At 46.8% G+C, this 16,420-nt stretch overlaps 1 protein-coding gene across 1 annotated transcript in view; it reads left to right on the forward strand.

Moving 5' to 3' along the window:
- Positions 1–7,980, forward strand: part of LOC134459720 (neuroepithelial cell-transforming gene 1 protein-like) — a 10,906-nt gene extending 2,926 nt beyond the window's left edge. Inside the window, exons 2-11 of the mRNA XM_063212115.1 lie at positions 328–435; positions 608–766; positions 1,321–1,383; positions 1,688–1,784; positions 2,169–2,245; positions 3,005–3,262; positions 4,147–4,317; positions 5,018–5,204; positions 5,527–5,703; positions 5,967–7,980. Coding sequence (XP_063068185.1) covers positions 328–435; positions 608–766; positions 1,321–1,383; positions 1,688–1,784; positions 2,169–2,245; positions 3,005–3,262; positions 4,147–4,317; positions 5,018–5,204; positions 5,527–5,703; positions 5,967–6,361 — 1,692 coding nt within the window. The 3' untranslated portion in view covers positions 6,362–7,980. The remainder of the gene's footprint in view (positions 1–327; positions 436–607; positions 767–1,320; positions 1,384–1,687; positions 1,785–2,168; positions 2,246–3,004; positions 3,263–4,146; positions 4,318–5,017; positions 5,205–5,526; positions 5,704–5,966) is intronic.
- The last annotated feature ends 8,440 nt before the right edge of the window (positions 7,981–16,420 follow it).

Here is a 16,420-nt window from a genome sequence, read left to right on the forward strand (position 1 = left end):
GAAACGCCAGCTAGTCTGACCATAAGCGTGTGTGTGTGTGTGTTGGTGGGAGTATTCTCATACATATTTCAGTCTGCATTAAACTCATGTGACCGCCGGGCTGCCGGTTGTTTGGCTTTATTGTCGGCATTAAGGCGGAATCTTGATGCCTAATTTCCTTAGACAGGAAGTCACATGTTTTTTCTAATTCTCACATGGTTGTCCTTAATGCCAAGCCATTGACCTTAGTTTCTCTCTATTTTTCTCTCTCTCTCTCTCTCTCTCTCTCTCTCTCTCTCTCTCTCTCTCTCTCTCTCTCTCTCTCTCTCTCTCTCTCTCCCCCTCCAGGAGCCCAGCAGTAAGCGCGTGCGTCCTCTGGGGCGTGTCACCTCTCTGGCCAATCTGATTTCGCCGGTGAAGAGCGGGGCCGTCAGGCGCTTCGGCCAAACCATCCAGGTGAGACAGAGAGACACACACACACACACACACAGTGCTCACACACCACTTTGGTCCATTTTACAACTCTAATCAATTTGCAAAACAGCATTAATAACGACTAACTTCTCTTCTCTTTCTTCATTTCTCCCTCTATGGCTTCCCTCTTCCCCTCCTCCTCCCGTCCCCATAGTCGATCTCGTTCCGGGGCGATGGGCGCTCCCCCCCAAAGCCGTGCAGCAAGGCGGCGGCCCCCACCCCTCCTAAGCGCCGCAACAGCACGCTCTGGTCCGAGACGCTGGACAGCAGCCAGAAGGGATGCTTCTCCGCCAAGGAGATCAAGAGACAGGAGGTGAGGACCAATACACTCTTAATCACACACCCACACTATCTTTCTCTAAAACAACTCTAAAACTCTCTAAAACTTTCTCTCTAACGTATGCTATGAAACAGTTTCAGACATGAATAGCACAGTTATTAACACACTTGATCTCAGGCCCTTTGTAAAGTCTTCATTTCTGTTTCTAAGAGCGTTTTTACCACGTAGCCAGAGATTCTTTAAGTATAATACGTAGCTGTTGCATGCGTGTGGTATTTTGGCCAGACACTGCAAATTTGTCCAACGCAGACGCACACTCAGCTCTCAGACATCACAGCAAACTGTGATACACACACACACACACACACACACACACACACACACACACACACACACACACACACACACACACACACACACACACACACACACACACACCTCACTCTACTCACAGAGGAAATGGACTGGGGCGACATCAAGACTAAACATTAGTATTTCATGGCTGCTTGTCTCAGGCAGTGTGTGTATATGATTTTTGTGTGTGTGTGTGTGGACCGAGATGCTAACCAGCTGTGTTTTGCTAACAGGCCATTTTCGAGCTGTCTCGAGGAGAGCAGGACCTGATTGAGGACCTTCAGTTGGCGCGCAAGGTTAGTCCTCGACAAAACCGAAATACACACACACACACACAAATAGAAGGTCACTTGTAAACACACGTTCGCATACAAATAGAAGGCTGGTTATAAACAGAAGGCTCTAAGTAAGTTGGCCCTCCTGAAATACACACACTGGGCTCCGTGGTACTGCTGCCTGTTTTGTCTCCAAAGAGCGGCGCGGAGCCCGACTGGCTTAATAACATTAAGTGCTAGTCTCCGATATTTCTGTGCTAGTAGTAGTATGTGTGTGTGTGTGTGTGCCAGTGTGTTAACATTCGTGTTTGTGTTCTCTCATCAGGCGTACCATGATCCAATGCTGAAGCTGAACATTATGACCGAGGAGGAGTTGACGATCATCTTTGGCGATCTCGACGCCTACATCCCTCTCCATGAAGGTGTGTGTCGACAGATATCTGTGATGTATATCGGGAAAGTGTGTGTGTGTGTGTGATTGCGCATGATGATCTACTGTATTTCTGGAAAGTGTCTTGTGTGTGTGTGTGTGTGTGTGTGTGTGTGTGTGTGTGTGTGTGTGTGTGTGTGTGTGTGTGTGTGTGTGTGTGTGTGTGTGTGTGTGTGTGTGTGTGTGTGTGTGTGTGTGTGTGTGTGTGTGTGTGTGTGTGTGTGTGTGTGTGTGTGTGTGTGTGTGTGTGTGTGTGTGTGTGTGTGATTGCACGTGATATATTTGGAAAGTGTTTGGGACCGTGTGTGTGTGTGTGTCCTTCCTTCCATGTGTTTGACCTTATTTTTGTGTCTCCATGTGTCTTCTCCGTGCGCAGACCTGCTGACAGAGCTGGGCAAGGCCACCAGAGCCGACGGCACAGTGGGGGAGATCGGCCAGATCGTGGTCAACTGGGTAAGCACTCGTCTCTGGTTCGCCCAATTGGCACGCCTCGTCCCCCCCATACACACACGACTCAGCCTTCACTCTTCACCCCTCACCTTTCACCTATGACCCCCTCTGCCCTTTCTGCACTCGCCCCCTGCTGAGACCTCCTCGCCGACCTCCCACGCCTCTCTGTCTGTCTGTCTGTCTGTCTGTCGCGGCCATCTCTCTCTCTCTCTCTCTCTCTCTCTCTCTCTCTCTCTCTCTCTCTCTCTCTCTCTCTCTCTCTCTCTCTCTCTCTCTCTCTCTCTCTCTCTCTCTCTACCACACCTGTTTTCACCCAGTGACCGATATAGAGCCCAGTGAGTGTCTGCTGTGTGTATGACTGTGTGTGACTGTGTATTTGAGTATGTGGCAGATGCCCACAGAGGGCTTCCGTTGCATATTTTGAAACCTAAGAAGTTTGTTTGTATGCAGCATCCAACCCCAAAACATAGTTTAAAAAAAAAAACATACATTCATAATCATTGAGCTACTTTTGATTATTGCTCACTTTTACAGCATTTGCATTTGTGTGTCCGTACGATATGTCCTGCGTCCTAACCGAACGATGCGTGTTTGATTTCATAATTTAAAAAAAAAATCTATACATATACATAAATAATAATTTAACCACTTTTGATTATTGCTCACTTTTAAAGCATTTTGCATATGTGTGTCCGTACGATATGTCCCGTGTCCTAACCTGTCTTTTTTTATTTATTTATTTCTGTCTTTTCTCCTGTGCAGCTGCCAGGTCTGAACGCGTACCGCGAGTACTGCAGCCGGCAGCTGGCCGCCAAGGCCCTGCTGGACCAGCGCAAGCAGGACCGCCGCGTGGGCGACTTCCTGCAGCGCTGCCTGGAGTCGCCCTTCAGCCGCAAGCTGGACCTCTGGAGCTTCCTGGACATCCCGCGCTCGCGCCTGGTCAAGTACCCGCTGCTGCTCAAGGAGGTGCTGCGCCACACGCCCGCCGAGCACCCCGACGCCACCAGCCTGCACACAGCGGTGAGTAGGAGAGAGAGGACGCACAAGCTGATACGCACACGCACACGCACTCACGCGGACACACTAGTCTGTAGACAGTAGAAAACGCCTACGCGATACGCACACACACACTCACACGGACACACTAGTCTGCAGACAGACATGCATACACATCTTGCGCCCACATAGAATCTCTCAAGCACACACACACACACACACACACTGTCTCCACACACACACACACACACACACACACACACACACACACACACACACACACACTGTCTCCACACACACACACACGTCCCCACACACTACCAGGCAATCCAGGCTACTCAAACTGCACTTGGGAGTTGGAGCAGTGATTTCGACAAACACTGTACACGGATACACATCCCGCCTGCCTAACCCATTCAAACGCACTCCTCCTCCGTTTATGTGTTTGCCCTACATAAACAGATTACTCCAGCGCCCAAGCACTCCTTACACATGATCTCATCGGTTTATAAGCAAGCACTATAGACGCGCATTACCTTTGGACTCAAGCTTTCTTGAGTAGCGCTGAAGCACTGTTTAAAGTCCCCACTTTAGCCCACAAAACACACGACTTATTACGGTTGGCTCGCTTGAAATAACCCATTTTTAAGAGGCAATGACGTTCTGTGTACACACACATACAGTATATACACACACACACATACACATACACAAACACATGGTGCTGTTGAACCACTGCCTAAAAGCACTTAAAAACACTTTTGCATGCGCGCGCGCGCGCACACACACACACACACACACACACACACACACACACACACACACACACACGTACACATCACCTATTCTCCTGTTTTCGCTTGACTGACTTGTGGATGTTTCCCCCCCTCTGGTGTGTGTGTGTGCAGATCTCCATTATCCAGGAGGTGCTGTCGGACATCAACATGCGTAAGGGCGAGTCGGAGTGCCACTACTACCAGGAGCAGCTGGACTTCCTGGACGACAGGCAGCGCGAGCCGCTCATCGCCCAGAGCAAGAGCCTGCTCTGCCACGGGGAGCTGCGCAACAAGAGCGGCACGGTCAGTCACACACAGACGCGCGTGGACACTCACTCACTCAGTCACACACAGACGCGCGTGGACACTCACTCACTCACTCACTCACTCACTCACTCACTCACTCACTCACTCACTCACTCACTCACTCACTCACTCACTCACTCACTCACTCACTCACTCACTCACTCACGCACGCACGCACGCACGCACGCACACACACAACACCTACCAAGGGAAGAATGTTTCAGTAACACACACTGCGCCTACCAAGGGCAGAACGGTCAGTGACATACACATATAAACACAGTAATGTTATAGACCAATTAGTTGCTGGCGCCTAGATAAAGCAGTCCAGACAAAGACAAAGTCCTAGACAACGTTCTAGCGTCTCATACAGTAATTTCCCCACCAAATTCAATAGACTGCGATAAACATGGTCTAGCTTTTGCACAATCCGATACGACTTCAAAAGACCATCTAAATATGGTCGTCTGCTCTAAAGTCTTGGCCCCACTTGAGCGCATTACACCATCGCTGTGCCATGCAAGGCAGATGTTTGCACCGTTCATGTCTGTGTGTGTGGGCCACTGACTGCAATCTAATTCGTCCGTTTGTGTACTTATGCACGTCTTCATGTGTTTATACGTGTAGCTCACTGTATGACTGAATGTAATGAAACTAATGTCTCCTCTCTCTCTCTCTCCTCCTCTCCCCCATTTAGAAGCTTCACGTGTTCCTGTTTAACGAGGTGCTGGTGCTGACGCGGCCGGTGACGCGCAACGAGCGCCACTGCTACCAGGTGTACCGGCAGCCCATCCCCGTGCGGGACCTGGTGCTGGAGGACCTCCAGGACGGGGACGTGCGCATGGGCGGCTCCTTCAGGGGCGCCTTCAGCAACGCAGAGAAAGGTGAATACAGTATTACTCATGCAGAACGCAGTATGCAGTACTATACTCACAGCACGAGCTCACAATGCATCTGCACACATACCACACTTAGACACATTTACACATAATAAACACACTTGCACATTCAAACACGCGTGCACACTCACACATAATGATGTCTGCTCAGACATGCATGCACAAACACACACACACACACTCAGAAAAAGACACACACAGACAAATGTACCTGTACATTCTCACATCATCTTTTCACTTCTCCTGTTGCCAAGTGTGAGCTGGGGAATTAAAACTTTGTTTTTTTTTTTATTGTTCTCCTTCACAGCCAAGAACATCTTCCGCGTTCGCTTCACGGACCCGTCGCAGGGCCAGTCGCACACGCTGCAGGTCAACGACATCTTCCACAAGCAGCAGTGGCTCAACTGTCTGCGCAGCGCCATCGCCGCACTGCCGCCCGCCCCCACCCAAACCCCCACCAGCAACAACAACACCACCGCTGAAGGTCAGTACATCAGTAGTCACTTTGTGGCATGTTGTTGCAAGTTAAAGCGAAAGTCAGGGCACACAAAAACATTCTCTCATCAGTTAAATTCAATCCATTTCCATTCAATGTGATATACAAAATTATAAAGATAAAACATGCAGCACATTTTGCACATATGGCCAAAGGACTTGGATGCATAACTGGTTAAAGTGTATGAAATCAGCAAAAAAAGCATGAACATAAAGAATAACATCTTTCCTCTCTTTCTCTTCCCCTCTCAGACGCCACATCAGTCACCTCTTCTGACACCCTCTCCACCACCTCCTCCGATCCCGAGACCCCCACCACCCCAACGACACCCCCTTCTCCCCCGGCCCAGCAGCCCGGGTCTGGGGCCAGGTCCAAGCGCCGGCCCACCTCATCTTCATCATCTTCGTCGTCGACGTCATCCTCCTCCTCTTCTATGGAGGCGGATGAGAACTGTCCTCAGGGAACTTCCCCCTCCTCCACACCCCCACCACCCGCCATCCTCCCCACCTCTGACTACTCTTCAGCTTCCTCTTCCTCGTCTTCGTCATCATCCTCTTCTTCCACGACCTCCGCGTCACCACGCAAGGCCAAGAAGGAGAGGCGGTCCATCTGCTCGCTGGGGAAGAGGAAAGAGACCATGGTCTAAGGAAGAGTGGATTTGGGGGAAGAAAAAAAGAGATCCCCCTATCCATCTTTTTTTTAAAAATGAACTCCTCACTGAAAAAATGGACTCCTTCCTCTCAGAAAGAGGCGTTGGATGGAGACTGAAAAAACGTACAGAAGCGGGTGGACTTCTAATTTATGTTCTATGTGTGTCTAATTTGTCTATGCGCACATATGCCTTCCAAAGTGTGTGTGTTGTGAGAGTGTGATCTTCATACAGTGTTCCGTCTTTACTGTACTGAGTGGCAGCTATGCTTCTCCCCATCCCTCAATACCAGTTTGGCAGTATTCACACACACTCACCACGGACTCAAGGGAATGATTACAGTAACACACACACACACAACCTTACACACTCCAAACGTGTGTATAATGTGTGTGTATATGTGTGTTGGTTTGGGTGCATGTGTGTGTGTCTAGGGGTGGGGAGGGTCTTTTGTATGTAGTCTTTGTTTACTGTTTAAATATTTATGTTTTCATTTTATTTTAATTTTTTGTTATTTTTTGTAATTAAAGTTTTACCATTTTTTTCTAAGATATTATCAAAATCAGAAATTGTACTGTAGCTCTTCGCGGTGTGTTAAAGAAGCACTGTGGTTTTTTTGCCTTTTTCTTAAAAAAATGAGGTAACGGGTGAAAAAGGAGCTGGTTTTGAAGAAAAGAAAAAACTAAATCATAATTAATATTTTTTATTTTTTATTTTACAAAAGTCTGATTCTACTGGAAGTCAAGTCTTACCACATTCCCCAAAAAATGATAACTGCCAGCGGAGTAGCTAGCTTCATGCTAGCTAGCCCCATTTTAATCTGGCTAATTCGGGTTTGTTACAATTAATTTGAAGTGGGGTCAATTTAAAACATTTTATTTCAAAAGAAAGCAATGTTTTGTCCTGTAAACTACAATCTGAGCCATATTCTGGGGACAAAACCCTGACTTCTACCACAGATTACACATGCACACTTCTGAGGTGGACACTTTTGTAGCATACACCACAGCTGTGTGCCAGTTAGCACAACTTGTTAGCGGTAGCATGTCCAATAGCATTGTATAGTGCTAGCATTAGTGCTACGATTAGCATGGACGTTTGTATTGGGCAACCTTAAAGTTGCATTGTGAAAGGAAAGTAGGGATTAGCCGAATGTTTGTATAGATGGTTTTGATGTATGTGAATATGAAAATAAGATGGACAAGATGTATGTACAGGAAAAAGAGCAGATTGACTCTGAGGCGGGATCAAGCAATTTGAACAGCCAATCATGAGTGAGCCACACATCTCTGAGTGATTGGTCATTGGTCGATCCTGCCTAGAGTAAGAAGGGATGAGGCACTGGTGAAAAGCCAGTGAGAAGAAAGGAAACGGTATGTTGGAATGGTTTAACTAGAGTAGAAGATGGATGTCGAAGTGATGTACAAAACAAATATACACCCTTTTTGTGTATAAAAAGTGCTTGTATATAAAAAAAGAAACACAAAATGGAACGAGAGTGATGGCAAAGAAAAAACTGTTTGCTGTGGGCCTTTTGTGTGTCTGTGGTGTAAGACAAACCCAATTGTTGTAATAAAGGCGAATGTAAGATTGACAAACAAGCCTCTGAGTCTCTCTTGATGCTTCTTAGAACCAACAATGATGTCATGGTTTGAACTTTCTACTCAACTGATATTAACACAAGTATGCACACATTACAGACACACGCACACACTGCCCACACTCATTCCTACACGTACACTCAAATCATTTTATTTGGCCATATAACTATGTCACCAACCCACTCAAAGTAGACAAACACTCAAAACAACTCTTCCTCAGTCACTCACTTGAAGTACACACACGCGCACACACACACTAAGGCGGACATAAAAACACACTCGCTTGAGGAGGAGTGAAACCCGCAAAGTGTTTTTTCCATTCGTCCACCCTTTGGTAAGGTTTAAACGCTTGCCCTCTCTTCCGCATCACTGGCGTAAACGAATGACTCGCAATCCTTCCTCCGAGCTGACTGACCTCATCATCCCTCCCACGTTCCTCAGCTCACCACCATGGCTAAACACACCACACACACACACACACACACACACACACACACAGGGCTTATCTGTCTTCTCATCAATCAGATTGTGGTGGTGACTCCTTGCCCTCATCATTAGAGTTTTGGTACACACACACACACACACACACACACATACACTTGCCTTTTCTCCAGAGATGGGAAACACACAAACAAACAAACACACACACACACACACATCTTGCCCCTTCTCCATCAGACCATGACGTGTTTTCAAGCTAAACAGCCTCTTAACTGCCACTATTAAGAGAATTCTCTATTTTTAGTCATTACGTGTACAAACATGTAGATGATGATGTAGATGTTTAACATAGAGAAGTCTTGAAAAATGAAAAATGAGATAGAGGAGAAGCCTTCCGCCACTTGGGTTTAGTCTAATGTGTTGTGAGGGAAATGCATTTAATGGTTCAAGCAGTATGTATACGTTCTGAGTGTTTGAAGTGGAGATATGTACACATAGGCCTACTTAACTTAAAAATAGATGATTTCTCCTAAAAATAGAGGTGTACTGTTTAGGTGTAAAGCAAGCTGCATTTTGCAATGACAGAGAATTGCGTAATGAGTAATGACCGTAATAGCCTACTGTATATTCAAGAAATCAAGTATCCTGATGTAGCTATCCAGACCGCAAGGAATGTATCCTACCAGTGAAGTTTCTATCAGCACCAATTTCTTTTGGCAATTAACAACCGAAATTCACTGTACACAAGCCAACTCTCCATCCGGTCCAAAAGTATGAAATCCTAGTAAACCAGTCGGTTCCACAGCTTTGACTATGGCACAAAACCATGCATTTCATGTTATAGTCTGACTTGCTTGGCTGCATGAAAAGTGCTTTCTCATATCAGTAGGATTGAAGGTAGTCGCCCAGTGGATGTAAAGCCAAAAACATTTTTTTCTTGTTAATATCGTTTATGGCTGTTGAAGATAGTGTCCTCATTTGCCTCGGGCCCCCATTATCTTGAAACGGTCCTGCGGACACACACACACACACACACACACACACACACACACACACACACACACACACACTTGAATCACACCAATCAAAATCCATTTTTTCCAGGGTCATGCCATGGACTGATTAGGATTTCATGGGCCCCAGGCCCAGACAACAAGAAAGGCGAGGTTTGAAAACGGTTTTGGGTGTTTAGCGAAGATGTTCTCCCCCGAGAACAACAATTTAGTTAAGTGCAATTTTAATACAATGTGACTGACAACATATAATACAGACCAATAATAAAGTGTTTTGGAAGCTTGGGCTTCAGGGCCCCCCTGACTCTTGTGCCTTTGGGCCTGGACCTGATAGGCCCATGCAGTAATCCATCCTTGCTTCTGGCAGCAAGAGCCTGCACATGACCAAAGCAGGTGCTCCAGATAAAAAAAAATCTGTGTTAACGGAGAAAAACGTGACCTCAAAGTAGGATGATCACTCAGCTTTGGGGCCAGTGTAAAGCTATTTAGGTGATCAAGCTGCAGTACCACCTTCCTAAGAAGATAACACACGGCAACAAGCAGGGAAAAGTCCACAGTCAGCCTGAGAAGGAAGTCAGAAGTACGTAGTGTGTGCGTGTGCGTGTGTGTGTGCGTGTGCGTGTGCGTGTGCGTGCATGTGTGTGAGTGTGTGCGTGCGTGCGTGCGTGCGTGTGCGTGTGCGTGTGTGTGCGTGCGTGCGTGTGTGCTTGCGTGCGTGCGTGCATGCATTTGTGTACATGTTTGTTTTGTCTTACTGCTGAAAAAAGTGATTCATCGAAAGTGAGTCAAACTACAGAGAAAGGGGGATGACCAGGAGATTGATGTGTTTGTGTGTGTACAAAGGGAAAAGCTAGGCACATACCTGTAGATCAGGGGTGGGGGAACCTATGTCTCGAGGGCCATTTGCGACCTTTGAGGCTATTTTATCCGACCCCCGATGTCATTTTAATGTTATGCAGCTTCTCATGAAATATGACATATTTTGTGATAGAATCTTAGAAAATACATTTGCAATGCAATTAAGTTATATTCAAGGGACCAAGAGAAGGTTGTGTTTGTTTTAAAGGTGGCTCCCTTCAATATAGGCCTAAAGTGCAGGGGCAAATCCTGGTCTGTGCTCATAATACAGTCCTCGGAGGACTTTAACGGCCCTCGGATAAGTTTGAAGTGGCCCCTCGAATGAAAAAGGTTCCCCACCCCTGATGTAGATAGAGCACATCTGATAGAGCAGAACATGGCGAGGTGTGTGAGTGTGTATGTGTCTGTGTGTGTGTGTGTGTGTGTGTGTACGTGCCTGTGTGCGTGCGTGCGTGTGTGCGTGCGTGCGTGCGTGAGTGCGTCTGTGCGTCTGTGCGTGCGTACATGTGCGCGTGCGTGTGTGTGTGATACAGCACGTAGAGACATCTACAGATAGATGGGTGTGAATCAGCTGGAAAACAGAGAGAGAGAGAGAGAGCCTTTGGGACTGTCACAGAGCCAGCCAGCCGTGTGGAGCCGTGGAGACATGGTGGGTGATGACCCACCCACCTGTCCCATCATCTGTCCCCCCACCACCTCCCCTTTGATAGGGGTCAGGGAGACGGGATCCTCTGGCCATGACCGTGGCTGGGGTCAGAGGTCAACTGAGGTGGGGGGTTAACTGCTGACGTCTGACTGTTGATGCCTTGGTTTAACTTTGGGGTGTAAAGAAAAACCCTGAAGGCCAGTCGCAACAGGCTTATTTTCAGCAGGTCTCCTTAAGCCTCTTCAATGTGCTTTCCTTTTAGGCTTTCCTGCCTTTACGTGTATGGTTACGAAAGACTGTTACATAATTACATGATTGTGATGGATCTCTTAACTTCGCTGTTTGATGGGATGAACAGAGAAATGGAGGCATTTTGCAGACAAGACATGCCTACTGACAGTGTGTGGCCTAAATCAAAGGCTTGACCCTTTTGACTTGTTACAAAACCATCTGCATGTAGAAACGTGAAAGAGGAAAGATAGCATCTTTTGAATACACTTGACCCCCTCAAACCAACACTGCACAGTAAATTTAAAACCCATCATCTCTTCATAGTACACAATGTCACATTTTGGATTCAACCAAATTCTTGCAGGCTTAAATGTTGTGGACTATTTTGCTATTTATTTGCTGTTAGGTATTTATGGCACTATCACTAAAGCAAGCATGACAGCTCTAACAACATCCCTTGACTTTGGGGAATGAAAGGAAAGAAAAAGAAAAGGAAATGATAAAAGAGAGGAAAAGAATGTCAGAAGAAATATATAGCACCGCATTCCTGGATTACTGCATTGCTGTGAAAGAATGACAAAACAGAGAGCGCGCGCGAGAGAGAGAGAGAGAGAGAGAGAGAGAGAGAGAGAGAGAGAGAGAGCGAGAGAGAGAGAGAGAGAAAGGAGGCGGGGGCAATTTTGAAACACATAGACAAGACATTAGGGCAGTGTGTGTCCTAAATCATTGACCTGTCCTGCTGATTTGTTACAACACCATTATTGTGTGTAGAAACATAAAATAATCAGGGGTGTAGTGGGTGCGGTACGCGGGCGTACGCAGTCCACCCACTTCGCCTGAAGTGAGATTTCCAAAAAAACTTCTGCCCATGTTTGAATACAAAAAGGAATGATCCCATAGCAGTATTGCAGGTGACTGACCAAACAGATGAAAGCGGAGAAGCAATAATGCATTAGATTAAGGACAGTTGGAGGGTTTGACATGATAAGTTGCCTAATTATTTGATGACGTTAAAAATCGCGTACCCCCACTTAAAAAATCACCACTACACCACTGAAAATAATATATCATCTATCGAAAAAAAAAAGGTTCACTTCATAGAACATAATGTAATGAAATCACGGCCCTTATACTGTGTCACACTACATCAGTGCCGTGCACAGACACTTTGGGGGCAGGTGCTGAACGGGGAGCAGGGGCCATGTGGAACTTCCGGCAGCCTTATGCCGTGTCCAGACCAAGAGCGAATTACGCTGCCTGGTAGCGTGGGTAGCAGAAGAAGTTTCGCCTTGAATTCACTGTATTCGCTCCAGACGCAGCATTGACATGTTTGATTCAGCTAATCACATAACGGCTCTGGCTTGACTGCCTGGGACATTCGGCGATATGAACGTTCCTATTGGTTTTCGCCGAACAGCGTCAGAGCGAATTCGCCTATGATTAGATTGAGTTTAATCGTCAAAATTCGCTCTGATCGCGCAAGAAGCTTTGCTCCTGGCGAATTCGCTTTGGTAGCGCAGGTCGTGTGCCCTCCATAGAGAAATAATGACTTCCGTCGATTCGTTCGCTCCGTTCGCTCTTGGTCTGTACACGGCATTACTAGGCTATAGAGGCAACCTGTATTATATTGGGGCATTATTGTTCCACCCTTTGACCGTCTAAGCGTTTAATGGTAATGTCAACATGGACCACAGTACATTGTAACAACTTTCAAAAGGGGGCTTTTTTGTCCAGTAGGCGAAATGAGGGGTAGCTTTAGCACCACCTCGTCCCTATCTGTGCACACGCTATGCACTACATATTGGACATGTGCAAATGTTGGATTCTTGCAGGCTTACATGTTGCAAGCTTTGATCTCCCATCTAGCTATTTATGGCACTTGCGCTTAAGACAGAATTACAGTTCTAACAACATCACTTCACTTCGGGGAATATGGAGGAAACGAACGAGAGAGAGAGAGGAGAAACAAATGAGACAAGAAAAGGAGAGAATGTGAAGGGGGGGGGGGTCAAATGACGCTTTGCTTGCTTGGTGTCTTTCCTTGGACAGAACAAACACAGGGACAAACAGAGAAATAGAGGCATTTTGCAGCATTCTTGACAGACACGAGTGCAGATAAAGGGCCAGTATGTGGCCTAAATCACTGACTTGACCTACTGACTTGTTACAAAGCCATCAGTGTCTATAGAAAAAAATACATTTTTTTTAGCTCGACAACAACATAGCCAGCAGATAGCTAGACTTGACCCCTTCAATGGACAATGCACAGTAAGTTCAGGACCCAGCAGTCACTCTCTTCAGCGTACACCATGTAAATAACTAAACTATAACTCATAACCCATTATATCAGACATGAGAACATTTAGGATCCAGACAAATTCTTGCAGCCTTCAAAGCAGTGAGCTTTGATATTTCATTTTGCCATTTTCAACTATCATGGCACAGTAAATCCACGACCCAGTATATTTACTCACTTCATAAGACACAATGTAAAGAACAAAACCATAACTCAAACCCCATACATGTACAGTGCAATACCTATTAAACACGTGAACAACTCAAATCCAGCCAAATTCTTGCAGCCGCTTTGATCTTTCCACTTTGCTATTTATTGGCCTCAGGGCCTCATTGACATTGTACTCCCTTCTGGCTCGCACAGAATAGTTTTTTTTTATTATTATTATTTCTTTATTTGATTTTAAAGGGGTGCACAGGTCCCACCTGTGGGAACGGAATGCTGAGACAATGAACTTTCTTCGGAATGTTGACGTCCATAGAACATTACGTGGAATTTTTACAGTCTTCTATTATTGCGGAGCGCATTCTTTCATAGAATGTTCAAACACAACACGTGGGCCAACTAAAAAGGAGACTTTTAAGGTTCTGCCGTCTGCAGGGTAGCCTAACGTACGTGACTGTGTTTTGCTGTTCCTCAGTATGCCCTGGTTTTGAGTTCCATTGCGATGAGGTTGGATGGCCGGAGCCTGAGAGTTGAATTGGATTAGAGTGTGCACCCTGGCCAAATGCGTTCAACGTTGCCAGATTGTAACATAGTACATCCGACACTGCATTGCAGACAATATGCTAATTGGCCCAAAGAACTCAATGACTCAAAGCACTCAGTGGCCAGTTTGTGTACAGTACCAGTGAGTGCAACCCTCATTTGTGGGTGTGTGTGTGTGTGTGTGTGTGTGTGTGTGTGTGTGCATGTGCGCGCCTACGTGTGCATACGTGCGTGTGTGTGTGTGTATGAGTGTGTGTGTGTGTGTGTGTGTGTGTATGTGTGTGTGTGTGTGTGTGTGTGCATGCGTGTATGAGTGTGTGTGTGCTTCATTAACTTCTGGAGGCCAACATTTTCAAGATAGCTGTGGTGGCGTCATAATCGGTGCTTTGGAGTCGAGATGTAACCGTTTTATGTGTGTGTGCATGTGTGTGCGTACGTGCATGTGTGTGTGTGTGTGTGTGTGTGTGTGTGTGTGTGTGTGTGTGTGTGTGTGTGTGTGTGTGTGTGTGTGTGTGTGTGTGTGTGTGTGTGTGCATGTGTGTGTGTGTTTCATTATAATCGTGTGATAGAGAGTGAGCTCATAGGGAGGAGACCCCCTGCATAGTGTAGTGTGGTGCGTAATATATACTTCAAAAGCATACACACATACACACACTCTCTCCCTCCCTCTTTCTCTCTCTCTCTCTCTCCCTCCCTCTTTCTCTCTCTCTCTCTCCCTCTCTCTCTTCCTCCTTTTCTCTGTCTGTTTCTCTCACACACTGACAAGCGCGCGCACACACACACACACAGGGCCGCTGACAGTGGGGTGGGGCGTTAGGGGCCCCAGAATTGGATCCCCATTACTTTGCTTGTGTTGAGACAGGAGGGCTCCTCCAGTTGATTGGCCATTCAGTCGATTTTGCCCCGGGTCAGGCCAAAGCTGTCAGGCAGACTCGCTCGCACGCTCCCACACACACAAACACACACGCACGCACGCACGCACGCACACACACACACACACGCACGCGCGCACACGCACATGCACACGCACACGCACACGCACACGCACACGCACACGCACACACACACGCACACACACACACAGTCTCAAACACTCAAAGGGAAGCAGGTAAGTAACTAATGAGCTAAGCTGGGCTTGTTTGGCTGGCCAGCCGGGCCACTCCGCTCCACTCGGTCTGCAGTCCTCACATTCTGACCCTGTCTCGCTTTTCAAGAAAGAAAGAAAAAAAAACGCTCAGGAATTCTCGGCCGGTGCGCTCATTCTCTCCGGAAAGCCGATCCGCTGCCTCCACCGCCATGCGTGTTTATGTCCGAGCACGATTCCATAAACACGGAGAGAGATGGAGAAGGAGACGGAGAGGGAGACGGAGTGCCGCGCCGCGCCACGCTATGCTACGCTCACTCCAGCCGACCTTCTTCTTCTTCTCTTCCGCGCTGCCCAGGCGATGATGTCAACGATAAGAAACGAAAACAAAAGGCCTTGTCTGCGGTATGATCTAGCGCCGGCCGACAGCGTTGCACTTCTAATGGCATCACTCGCTTCACTTCGGGGAATAGAGAAGAAAAGAATGAGAGGAATGAAAAAGAAGGAAAGGAGTGATGGACCTGAAAGAGAAGAAATACTGCGTGGGAATAGAGAGGGAAAATAATGTGGAGAGAAAGATAGAGTGGTTCGGGTGGACGGCTGCATTGCTGTGAAGGAATAACAAAAGAAAGTGAGACAGGGAGAGAAGAAGAAAAAGAAGGAGAATAGAGGGGGAGAAGAGAGAGAGAGAGACAGAGAGAGACAGAGAGATATGAAATGGTCCCTTGCTTGCTTGGTCTCCAAGGTTCCTTGGACAGACCAAACACAGAGACAGAAAGAGAAATGGCCTGAGAGGTTTTTTGCTGCATACCTCGCATAGACAAGACATTACTCGGGGCAGTGTGTGTGTGGCCTAAATCATCGGCCTGACCTGCTGACTTGTTACAAAACCACCAGCGTGTGTAGAAACATAAAAGACAGATAACATCTTCTGAAAAACAACACCTCTGGTAGATAGCTAAACTTGACCCTTTCAACAAAATGCATTGCACATTCATCAACCTTATTATCTGGTGTGTCACACGTTTCATTGTTGTGAAGGATTTCTTTATTTTTGCTTCCCACCCAGTAAAGGATGGGCAGTGGATCTTTTCACATGAAGATCACATAAGATCAGGTGTGTTAAGGTGAATGAGCGCACATAAACATCACAAACACACCCTATATCAGAAGGCAGC

This window comes from Engraulis encrasicolus, chromosome 12 (assembly GCF_034702125.1).
Source record: "Engraulis encrasicolus isolate BLACKSEA-1 chromosome 12, IST_EnEncr_1.0, whole genome shotgun sequence".
Taxonomy (NCBI): Eukaryota; Metazoa; Chordata; class Actinopteri; order Clupeiformes; family Engraulidae; genus Engraulis; species Engraulis encrasicolus.